Source organism: Pelodiscus sinensis, chromosome 3, assembly GCF_052426305.1.
Source record: "Pelodiscus sinensis isolate ZL-2025 chromosome 3, ASM5242630v1, whole genome shotgun sequence".
NCBI classification, from domain to species: domain Eukaryota; kingdom Metazoa; phylum Chordata; order Testudines; family Trionychidae; genus Pelodiscus; species Pelodiscus sinensis.
Window position 1 is genome coordinate 14,041,894 of NC_143054.1, and position 12,747 is coordinate 14,054,640.

The 12,747-nt window shown below is 45.0% G+C and overlaps 1 protein-coding gene across 2 annotated transcripts in view; it reads right to left on the minus strand.

Moving 5' to 3' along the window:
• Positions 1-11,602, minus strand: part of ENPP5 (ectonucleotide pyrophosphatase/phosphodiesterase family member 5) — a 28,878-nt gene extending 17,276 nt beyond the window's left edge. The window contains exons 1-3 of one of the 2 annotated variants that reach the window (XM_075923384.2): positions 11,482-11,592; positions 10,829-10,922; positions 1,267-2,133 (exon numbers count right to left, since the gene is read on the minus strand). In XM_075923384.2, coding sequence (XP_075779499.2) covers positions 1,267-2,095 — 829 coding nt within the window. In that variant the 5' untranslated portion in view covers positions 2,096-2,133; positions 10,829-10,922; positions 11,482-11,592. Of the gene's footprint in view, positions 1-1,266; positions 2,134-10,828; positions 10,923-11,481 lie in introns of both variants that reach the window. The other variant, XM_075923382.2, reaches the window with a different exon arrangement.
• Positions 11,603-12,747: the final 1,145 nt, after the last annotated feature.

Consider the following 12,747-nt stretch of genomic DNA (forward strand, 5'->3'; position numbering starts at 1 on the left):
CTCCTTGCAGAGCCACAGTGGGAGTAGCTCCCAGGATGCAGCACGAGCTGGGACTGAGCCAGGATGCTTGTCTGCAGGCTCCTAAATGAGTTTTCCTGCAGAGCCGCAGCAGAGGTAGCTCCCCGGACCCAGTGCAAGCCAGAACTGAGCCAGGCTACTGGCCAGCCCTATCAAAATTTACTGACAAAACTGTGAGGGGCAAGAGGAGGGAGGAATGCATGCAGATGATAGCATTAATCAATTAGCTTTTGCTTATCGGTTAATCATTTAACCAACTACACGATTACATCCCTACCTGGAATGTTTGCCTTTTTTTTTTTTAACAAACAAAAAACAAGGTTTCACTGCTGAATCATATTTAGCCTGTGATTCACTATGACCCCCAGATCACTTTCTGCAGTGCTTCTTCCTAGGCAGTCGTTTCCCATTTTGCATGTGTTCAACTCATTGATGTTCCCTGAGTTGAGTACAGGCAGTCCCCGGGTTACAGGATCCGACTTACATCCGATCCCTACTTACAAATGGGGTAAGGCAACCCCGCATTAGCTGCTTCCCCCCAGCAGACCAGGGAGACACGAAGCTAGCGCCCTCCCCCCCCCCCCAGCAGACCAAGGAGACACGGAGCGGCTTCTCAGCAGACACCTCAGCTTGAGAATAAAGGACTGAGGGAAGTGAGGTGTGAGAGAATAAAACTGAGCTCTGGAGAAATGTTTCGCTAGAGTTTCCCCTACAATATGTACCAGTTCCGACTTACATACAAATTCAACTTAAGAACAAACCTACAGTCCCTATCTTGTACGTAACCCGGGGACTGCCTGTAATTAGCATTTGTCCATATTAAATTTCACTCTATTTACTTCAGACCATTTCTCCAGATCATGCTGAAATTATAATCCTATCCTTCAAAGGATTTGCAATCTCTCACAGCTTGGTATGATCTACAATCTTTAAAAGTGTATTCTCTGACTATCTATATGATTGATGAATATATTGAACAGAATCAGACCAAGAACTGATCCCTGCAGGACCCCACTCAATATATGCCTCCATCTTGACTATTGCTGATTGCTCTCTGGAAATAGTTTTCCAACCATTTATACAAGTACCTTATAGTAGCTTAATCTAAGTTGTATCTTCCTAGTTTGTTTATGAGAAGGTCATGTGAGTCAGTATCAAAAGCCTTACTGAAGTCAAGATATGCCACATCTACCATTCTCCCCGATCCACAAGGCTTTTATTCTGTCATTTTAATGTCATAGTTCCTACCTTCTTTTGGCAAAATGGCTACCACAGGAGAATGGTCAACCATTGTATACAGCTCTCTAGCCACGTACTGATCAAGCTCTATGAGCCTTTCTGAAGAGGATTGTGCCATTCCGTGGTCACTTGTTATTATGATATTCAGTGTGTCCCACAACTTTGCTTTCTTCAGTTCTGATACAAGGTATCCCAGCTTGCCATCAATCTCACTAATGACTGCACCCATAAGTGGATTTTCTGGGCCCAAAACATGCCCCATTGCATCAGGCTGCTCCCAGTATAGAAGACCAAAATTGATGGGTTCTTCGGAGATAAACCAATCAATAAGTTTGGCAACTCGATCTTCAAATGAAACAGACTCATTGTAAAACAGATAGTGTGTAGGAAAGACTCCATGTATTTTTACATCTGTTCCAGGCCACATAGCTGCTCCAGTTCTATGTCCTTCCATTTGGTTGGTGACCCATATTGGACAGGCCTCTTCCCAGAATTTTGAATTATAGATGTTCATGTTGTTCAGGGAGAAAGTTTTGTTCAGGACAGGATCGTACATTTCATTAGCAACTATGCCATGGCTCTCTGCATAGAGACCTGTCACCATTGTATAATGATTAGGATACGTTTTTGTAATAAACACATTAGTAACCTGTTTAACACGAACCCCATTCTTCATGATATAATGAAAGTTAGGTGTTGGGACTTTATAAATGTAATCCCATCGAAATCCATCAAAAGATAATAGTAATACTCTGGGCTGGTCCTGCTGGAAAGAAAGTATGCTTGGAGAAGTCATCACACAGATTGCCATAACTTCCCAGTAGCAATTCAAAGACATCTTGGAAAAGCTTTTTCAGGCAGGCACAAAGTTGGTGTCTGTAGAATACAAAGGCAAAATTCAGTTACCACTTTTGCTAGTGAATTATCTTGAATACTTATCCTTACTACAGTGTAAGAGAATCTGGAACAATCTTGAGAGTAAACCTTATCTAGAAGTATTAATGTGGCTACCATCACTGTGGAATACCTCACAAACATTAGTGGATTTCCTTTCACAAAACCTCTGGTAGGTAGTGAAATAGTATTATCCCCATTTTACAAATGAGGAATAGAGGCACAGAAATATTTAATTATTTATCCAACATTATACAAGAGTTTGTGGTAGAGACAGCATTTTGATAAAAAAAAATCATTCTTCCTCTTTCACCCTGAGAAGTTTGCCAACATTTGAGACTAAAGAAAAAGACTTTCTCTTGCCTCTCATAATGGAATGCATTGTCTTCTCTAATCAGACTGTAATCATCAAATTAAAGCAATGGAAAAGGGTGTGTGAAGTTACTACTGAGGCTCCAGAGAGTGTAGAGCTTGTGGAGAGGTTCATGAAGGTGACAGTTGTGGAGTAGATCTTCACAAAGGGAGAACTGAAATTGTGACTGGGCAGTCACCGGGAACCAGAAGACAAACAGAAGGTTTGACTGGACTTACATGGAGAAGTGGGCTAATTTTAAAAGGGTTAGTAAGTGATGAGGAGGGAGACCGAGAGCTCAGTTTGGTGTTTTTAGCCCCAGAAGTTTCCAAAATAGGTAGATTGTGGTGGGCTTTGGAGGTGAGAAATTCCTCAGAGAATGAGAGTGACTCCCAACATCATCCCAATATCTTAGAAGCAACAGTTGACACTGGGAGGTGACATTACAGAGAAAGGTCATAGGACAATATAAATAAATAAATAAAAGATATTTATTTATTTATTTATATATAAAAAAATTCCTGTTGGGCGACATAGTGAAGTCATCATGTCACTTTGCACTCCTCCTCTTTCCTGTCCAGTGGCTGGGGGAGAGCTCTAGCTGCTGAGGCTGGCTAGGCCCCAGCCCTCCTCTGGCAGCCAGATGGGGGCTGAGAGATCAGGGCTGTGGCTGGGAGGGGAAGGGGTTGGCCCCGAGAGGCCAGGGCTGGCTGTGGACAGGGTGGGGGGGGGGGGGGAACGAGGGAGAGAGGCTGGGGCTGGATGCATCCCTGGCCCTCTCCTCCCCGGTGGCTGGAAGGTGAGAGGCCGGGGCTGGTGTGGCCCCAGCCCTCCCCTCCCTAGCACCCAGGAGTGGAGGGCAAGAGGCCAGGGCTGGCCCTCTCCTTCCCTCCCCAGTGGCTGGCGGGGGGGAGAGCTGGGTCTGCCTACCCCCAGAGACATGGGGGTTGGCAAGTGTAGCAAGCAGGAGACACAGCCCCCTAGTATGTGTGCAAATAAATTAGAAGCTCAAGACAGATTTACATGGGGTTTAAAAAAAAATGTTCGTATAAAAAACTATTTAGTTAAAGCTTCCAAATCCTTGTTAGATAATATTTTCTCTTCAAGTCAATAAATAATTATTTTCACTAGATCTAAGCTGAAGATCTGATATGTGCAACTAAATTTTTTTAAGACATTTGACAGCAGCTTCTTAAAGTGATACCACAAGTTTAACTTCTCTAGTCTGGCACTCTCTGGTTCGGTGACATCTGTGGTCTGGCATGATTTTAGTTTAGTTGAATGTCTACTTTTCATGGGTGTGGCCAAGTTTTCCGCAATCCCATAAAGCTTGTTTCCAGCTACCTAGTGTTCTGTGCTATTAGCTCTAATTTACCCCTATATATCTTCTAAGAGCGCAGTAAGCAGTGGAAGTGTTGGTAGTGATGCTAGACAATATTGACCTCCTGAGGCCTGGCAAATTCTCTGGTTCGGCACCAATCAGGTCCCCAGGGTGGCAAATTAGAGAGGTTCAACCTGTGCAGAGTAATTATCATGTGCCAGAGTGCAACTCTGAATTTCAAGTTCCTGGGAGATAGAGGGAATTAAAATCTTTTAACGCTAAAGTCTAAAAGACACAAAGAGTTAACACCACATTGTGGCAATAAAGATACCAAACAGTCACCAAGTATGTGTCAGCTGCAGCTACTATTAAAATGTCACTAAGTGTATTTTGATACTGGAATATCATATGTTCAGGGCATTTTATAATGGGGAAAGTGGTACATTAAATATAAAGCACATTTTAGATTAATGCTAGTTGATGATAATTATGATAGTTATTTTGTTTTCCAGATATTGTACATTTAAAAAAAAAAAAAATCCACATAGCATAGTAATGTAGGATTGGAAGGGAACTCAATAGGTCATCAAATCCAGTACATACACTGAGAGAGGACAAAGTGTTCTCTAAACCAGGGGTGGGAGCCTACGACCCACTGGCCGGATTTGGCCACCGCCTTACTTGGATCCAGCCCACAGTGAGGTTACAGAGAGCAGAGAGAACTGGCATTCACACCCCAACCGGACAGCAAGTCTGAGCCTCAGCAGTCCCTCCTTCTCCCCCCTTCACAAGCTGAAGCAGGAGTGCTGTCTCCTTGTACAGTTAAGGGAAGCCCTAAGCTTGTTGGGAGCCAGGTCACTGAGGGTGTATCTAGACTACAGGATTTTTTCGAAAAAAAGTGGCTTTTTTTCAAAAACACTTCCCCTGCATCTAAACTGCCGCCACATTCTTTTGAAATTAAATCGAAAGAATGCAGCAGTTTTTTCGACTGCGGTAAACCTCATTTTACAAGGAAGAACGCCTTTTTTCGAAAGTGCTCTTTCGAAAAAAGGCGCTATTTAATGCAAACTGTGCTTTTTCAAAAGAGAGCATCCAGACTGCCTGGGTGCTCTTTTGAAAAAGCAGCTTGCTTTTTCGCAAGAAGTGGATGCAGTGTAGACGTTCCCTTTCGAAAGAGGCTTTTTTGAAAGATTCTTTTGAAAAAGCCTCTTTCAAAAGAGGCTTATAGTCTAGACATAGCCTCAGTTTTGGTTTGTTTGTTTTGCTTCTCACTTCTATGTAGTCTGACTGATTTTTCTGTGGATCACTGACCCCAGACTGAAAAAAAATGTTTTCCATCCCTGATGTGTTTGTCGAACGTGGAGTTTAAAACCTCCAATGATGGCAATTCCACAACATCCCTAGATAATTTGTTCCAGGGCTTAACTATACTTACATTTAGGAAGGTTTTCCTAATATCTGATCTAAACCTTCCTTGATGCAACTCAAGTCCAAATAAAGCTTTTGGCCTATCCTCAGTGGATCAGGAGAACAATTTATTACACTACTCTTTATAACCTTTCATATACCTGAAGGCTATTCTCTTCTCCAAACTAAACAAACCCAATTTTTTTAATTGTATATCATGTTTTCTAAACCTTTAATGATTTTTTGCTGCTCTACTTTGAGCTCTTAACAGTGCTGAGTGAACAGAAGAATTACTTCTCATGTCGTGCTTACAACACTCCTGATAATACATCCCAGAATGATGTTTCCTTTGTTGGTAACATTATTTATGTTACCGACTCATATTTAGTTGTGATCCAACGTAATCCCCGATCTTTTTCTGCACTATTCTTTCCTAATGATTGCCTGTCACCCTATTCTGTATTTCCACGGTTTATCATTCCATCCTAAATACAGTACTTTGTATTTGTTCTTATTCAATTTCATCCTATTTCAGAAGATTTCACCAGATTGTTGAGATCACTTTGAATTCTAATCCTGTCCTCCAAAGCACTTTCAACCCCACTTAGCTTGGTATCAGATGCAAACATATGAGCATTCTCTCTGTCATTATACAAACCACTTAAAGATTTTCAACAGAAACAGATCCAGGAAAGATCTCTTCAAGACTTCACTGGAAACACCTTTCCAGCTAGACTATCTATTGATAACTACTCTGAGTACAATTTTCTAACCAGTTGTGTACTTGAAGATTTGTCAAGGTTGTATTTCCCCAGTTCGCTTATGTGAAGGTCATGTGAGACAGTATCCAAAACCTTATTAAAATTGAGCTCTCTCATATCTACTGCTTCCCTCCATTCACAAGGCTTGTTGCCTCAAAGAAAGAGGATAGGTAAGTTTTCCACTATTTGTTCTTGATAAATGCATGTTGACTGTTACTTATGACCTTATTTTCTAAGTGCTCACAAATTGATTATTTGTTCCATTAACTTTTGTCACTGTTAATGACAAGGCTGCTACGTCTATAATTTCCTAGAGTTGTCTTTTTTCCCCTTTTTATAGTTAGGAACTACATTTGCTCTCTTCCAGTCCTCTGGGTTCCCCACCATCCTCTAGAGTTCCCAAAGATAATTGCTGTTGGCTCAGAGATCTCTTCAGCTAGTTAGTTCTTTGAAGTACAGGCAGTCCCCGGGTTACATGGATCCGACTTATATCGGATCCTACTTACAAACGGGGTAAGGCAACCCCGCATTAGCTGCTTCCCCCCAGTAGACCAGGGAGACGCGAAGCTAGCACCCCCCCCCCCAGCAGACCAGGGAGACGTGGAGCGGCTTTTCTCAGCAGACACCTCAGCTTGAGAATAAAGGACTGAGGGAAGTGAGGTATGGGAGAATAAAACTGAGCTCTGGAGAAATGTTTGGCTAGAGTTTCCCCTACAATATGTACCAGTTCCGACTTGCATACAAATTCAACTTAGGAACAAACCTACAGTCCCTATCTTGTACGTAACCCGGGGACTGCCTGTATTCTAAGATGTATTTAATCAAGCTCTGCAGACTTGAAGACATCTAGTTAGTGTAAGTAATTCTTAACTTGTTATTTCCCTATTTAGTCTCAGATCCTACCCCATTTACACAATGTATATCTATTTGAAAAGCAGATTAGCTACATATATTACACAATATAGTCCTTTCATAAAGGGCTATTCAACTTTGGAAGCCCCGGGGGCCACAATGATATTCATAGCACATGCCAAGGGCAGCAACTTAAGAGTAGTTGCATATACATGCAAATATATATGCAAATAAATTCAAACAGCTTTTCACACTCATGGGCATAATACAAAGATTAAGGCAAGACTACACAACACACAGGCCCCATTTAAGTCAGTTCTGTTGGTATTAATAAAATGCAATATTTACCGGATTTCCACCCATATGACAGCACTTTTAATGAGCAAAGACAGTCCAGGAATTTAACTACTAAAACGCATATCAACAGAAGACTGTTATATTGACTACTTTTTTGTTTTGGTTCCCACCCGCAGGCTGCGCATTGAGCCCCACGTAAATCCAAGCCACACCGTGGGCCGCAAACAAACGGGCTGTGGGCCATGTATTGAGTAGCCCTGTTCTAGTAGATACCCTGTTTTCACCTTAAGCCACTGCCATGTTTGGAATATAAAGTATCTTGATTTATAAAGGGAAAAGGCAGAAAGGGAGAAAGATTAACTGGCATCTCCGATGATTCACAACTGCACTTTCCAATCAGTCCAGTGCTAAACAAAAATCCACTTTAAAAAAAAAATAAGGGTCACTGGCTTCTGAATATACTTACTACAGAAAAAACACAAGAAATGTCTTGCTAGATATGAGAATATTCTCATTTTAATCTGACCATTGCAAACTAAAACCAGTGACTATTATGGGCTGCATGCAGGAAATGTTTTCTTCCTGTTTCTAGATAGCCATGAAAATTAGCTCTATGTCCAATCAGCTGATTCATCATGAAGTCAGCTGCCCTGCAGAAACCCTGAAAAGAGTATTCTATACACAGCAGCAGGTGCAGAGCACACACAAAATGAAGTCATCCTCTCTTGTGATGCTCCTTATTCACAATGAAGGCTTGAGTTTTATCCTTCCCATACACGCCTAATCAAAACTTATTTCAATACAAGGCTGGCATATATTTCCTGTAAAGCCTTGACAACAGCTCATTTCCCAAAAGCCCATTATTTCTCTATTTGCTACAGGTTTACTGCATTTGGTTGTTTCCTGGTTCTGTTACTATTGTAAACAGTTCTAGCTCATACCTACATATCTGCATCAGTGAGGCACCTCATGCTACAGATATTAAACCATTAATTGGTAAGCATACTGGTAAGCACGAGGCTTACCGGTACCAGTACTCTTACTGGTTAACTAATTAACTGGCGCTTGTTGGTAAACTCTGATGGCAGCCAGCCAAGCCATGCTGGAATAGCCCCCGCCTTAGAGAGGCCAGCATGCCAGGTGGTGGGACCTCACTTCCATGATGGGACCAGGCAAAAGGATGCCACAGCAGGTCCCCATGGCTATGATGGGACTGGGGGGTGGGCTAGGCAGAAGGCCCCAAGTTAAAATGGTAAACTGGTTAACTGTTTTAACATCCGTACATCATGCAAGTTTGCCTTTCACTCTTTATCCAATACATTCATTATTTTATGCATTCTTTTGAAATCAACAATATACAGCCTTCCACTGAAATCAGTATTAGTTTTTCAGTGAATACCAAGTAGACCACATCCACAAGGCTTATGATTGTTTATCCTTGTGCATGTAATCCCTCAAGCTGAACTTTCCCTAAAAGACAAAGTTGAAGAATAAAAGAAGGCCGAACTCTTGTTTTATCTATCTGGGGAAACTGATCAAATACTTGTGAGACAAAGATTGATTCTGTACCATTAAAAGTTGAACAATGTAATCACTGTTTGTTGACATCTCTGGCAACAAAAACTCTCCTCCCTCCATGAGCAGTATTTGTTTTGTTCACAGGAGAGCACTGCTGCAGATAAAGCGCTGTTTACATTATCGCTTGCCATTACGGATGTAAAGGGTTAACGGGTGGTGAACCAGTCTCCCGCTAGGGCTGAGGCATCCCCTGTCAGCCTGACCCAGCCCAAACAGCTCCCGCTCCCCTCACCCACAACACGTGGGATCCTAAATAGCCAGTTAAACGTAATGTTTAAACGGTTAACTTTTTACTTGCAATGGCAAAGCTTTTATTATCCCATTAATCAAGTCCCAAAGTCTAAATTTTCCCACACCCTTTCGCGATTTTTTTCTAGCAATTAATGTGAACTACCTACATAGGCACTCATACATGAACACCTTGAAATATTAACAAATTCATCCTCAAAACACTTGTCTGTGATCAGAAAGTTTTATTTTCATTATACAGTTGGCCAGTAACATAGTCAAGAACTCAAGCTGGATCTCCGGAGGACAAATTCAGTGTTTTAATCTCAAGATTACCATGCCTCATGGCTTTTACAATTTCTGCTTCACAATGCAATGCTTGAAAGCATAGCAACAAGTGTGACAGAGAAGTAGACCTAAGCAAAAGAAAGATTTGGGCATGTGAGGAAAACAACATTATAGTTTTCAGATATACGAAGGGATGAATTCCTATTGTCAGTCACCAAATAGTAATGGATTTAAGATGGAGCTGGGACAAAATGAAGGTTTTACAGAAGAACTTGATAACTTGTACTACAGAATAGGGATGTTAAATTTTGATTAATCAGCTAATTGAGTTTCCCTAAGTTATAACCCTAAGTTATAAGAGGAAGCTGTATACCGAATTTCATGGTCCTAGTGCTTACCATTTTGGAGGAGCTCTTGAAAAAGCAGGGATACTCTCTCAAATATATAGTAGATAATGAAGATTATGGAAAAGAATACAAAACAGGTACTAAACATCTCTTTAATATGGCAGAGAAGTGGGAGCCCAGGAGGCAGCTGGGTTTGGTGTGGGGAGCTAGGAACCTTGTTCCTACAGGGGAATCCAGGCAGTACTAGGCTCCAACAGGAGACACCCCGCCGCCGCCGCCCCTCCCCCCCCCCCCACCACCTGCCAGGGGTAACAGCCCTAGCTGTGAGCACTACAGGATTCAAAGCAGGGAGCTTTTCTTACCAATTTCATGGCTCCAGTGCCTACCTATAAAATTGACAAGAACCACACCCAAAAACCAAGGCACAGTCACTGCATCACCCTAATTATACCAACATAAATCCTACGCCTCTCACTGAGGTAGAATGATTATGTCAGCATAGTACAGCACTTACATTGGTGGGAGCAAATAAGTGCTTTATGCTGAGCTAATTCTACAGTGGACCACAGCCTGACAAAGAAACAGGATAGCCCCAACAAATAGATTCCATGAAACCTTTGTTGGATGGAGCACTGGCTTGGCCAGGATATCTTAACCTTTGTTTCTGTATGGTGCTATTCTAAGAACTTCGCTGTGCTGTGTTTTAGTTAACTAATACATCCTACTCTGTTTTTAAAAGGCTCCCTAGCGGAGGTGCACTGGTCCCAGAAAAGCATAGATGTCATGAGTCTATCACAGTTGGACTCACTGGGCAAAGTTCATAGTGTGAAACAAGTATGCTCAGAGCCCAGAGGCACAATGGCCTACCTTTAAGGAAGGCTGGGACTCCTTGGGGGTCTGGTACACTGAAGGGTGTTCCTCCAAGGGACTATTTAAAAATTGGGGTGCAGCACAGATCCTGAATGTATGACACTCCTCTTATCCCTTACTGCCTTATGAATCTATGAAATACATTGAGACAAGGAATTCTGTGGCACCTTAGGAGACTAGCAGATTTATTAGGGCATAAGCCATAAAACTGAAGTGGGTTTTACCCACAAAAGCTTAAGTCCTAATAAATCTGTTAGTCTCTAAAGTTCCACAGGACTCGTTTTTGCAGATACGGACTAATACAGCTACCCCTCTGAGACTTTCATCATAGCTTGAGATATAAAGGGATGAAATACTAAAGAAGATTAATAGGGACCGAGTAATGAGCTGGATCATCCACCCAGTGGCACTTTCTCAGGCTCTCCTGATGGCATTCATGCCCGTCATTTCAAACTGATCTGTCTTGCTTCCTGTAACATGACAGCAGGATTTTTTTTAAAACTTTTTTTTTTTTTTTTGCCACATGCACCTTGCCTGGATGAAGTCCCCGAGAGCAGCCCTAGGCATTCAGACAAACCAGGCGGATAGGTTCAGGGACCACAGACAGTAACACAAGCTGCAATCCAAGCAGATCAGGGTAGAAATGCAGAGGGGTCAGCACGGAGCCTTGGGATCAAGCAGAACAAAGGGTGGGTGTGGGGGCGGCGGCGGGGGAGGCATCTCCTGTTCTCGCCCCCCCCCCCCCCGGATCAGGAGCCAGGCACCCAGCTCTCCACCAAGGGAAGCGAGTCTCAGAGGCGGCCCCCCCAGGCCCTTGCCCAGACACCCCGATACATGGGGCCGGAGGCAGCGGACGCGCCCACAGGTCGGTAGCCCCGGGGGGCACAGAAGGGGGGAGCGATGCCCTGGCGCCGCAGCGATGGAGCCGGCCCCGCCCGACGCCGCGGGCCACAGGCCCCGCTATTCGAGCGGGCGGGGAGTGGGGGGGGGCGGACAGGCGGTGGGGGGAGGGGCAGAGGGTGCGGGTACCTCAGCGCCTCGGTCACGCGCTCCCGGCGGCAGGTCCCCGAGTTCAACCACCGCAAGCCGCTCGCATCGCAGACCCCGCCCCCTTACCTGCTAAGCCCCGCCTCCGCCGCCCCGCCTATTGTGTGCGCACGGCCTTGTGTGACGCGGCCGGCCCCCAATGGCCAGCGACGCGGCCAGTCACGTGCTGGGGTGGGGCGGGGTGGAAGGGCACGCCCGCGCCGTTGGGGGAGAGCCGCTGCCCTGCCTGGGTGTTGCCATGGTGACCCCGGTCACGCGGACGCTCGCCGCTTTGAGGCCCTCCCCCACCCCCGTCTCGGCGCTGCCCGCCAGCTTGTGGGGTGGAAGGTGCTGGGCCGGGCCGCAGGGGCTCGGCCAGGCTGGCGCTGCGAAGCCCTGGCCGCTGCTCGTAGCCTCTGTCCCTGCGGCTGAGGCGTTGCCTGCCCAACCCGGAGGCGAACTTCCGTTGTGTGCCCCCCCCCCCCCGCTCTGGCCGGGCAAATGGGGTGGGGGGGGGCTGGGCTTCCGCCTGCCCCGCCCCTGTTGGGGGGGGGCGTCCAACCAGCCCAGGTGGCCCAGAGACTAATGTGTCACTGGCCAAACCAGCCCCTCTTAGCCTCCCCCACTCCGGCCCCACATACCAGCTACCAGCGCCAGTGTAGGGCTGCAAGGGACTAGTCGGGTAGGCGGCTACCTGAGAAGCCGAGGCTTATGTGGTAGTGGGAGCAGGTGCTGGAGGGAACTGGCTTAAAAACAGGTTTTCCCTGTCCCCAACACCATCTCCATGGGGGGGGGGGGGCAGGTGAGGCACAGGCGCAGTGGGGGACCAGGTGGGAGCTGGGACTTCTGGCTTGTGCCCAGTCTCTTGCTGTGGGCAGCTCTTACTACGTTTAAAAGGCAGAACTGCAGCAGAGCTAGCTCCCAGGGCGGGTGTGGAAGTAGCACAATCTCCCAAGTGATAGAAATGTCATCACCTATTAAACCATCTTGTTAGTCTTTAAAGTGCTACATAGTCCTGTTTTTTGTTAGTCCCCCAAGTAGGAGCTTTCTACATTACATCAGGAGCTAACCCCAATGTGGCTCTGCAGTTTCCCCCATTATCAACCAAACGATGGAAATTCCATTGACTACTCCTTTAGCTGATTAAACACAATTTCACATCCTTATTTTTATAGAGCCTTGCGCAGATACGCAATTGGCAGCTGCAGGCTCAAAAATGGGCTGTAGATATCTGCAGCCATATCCACGGGTGCAGATACCTGCAGATAT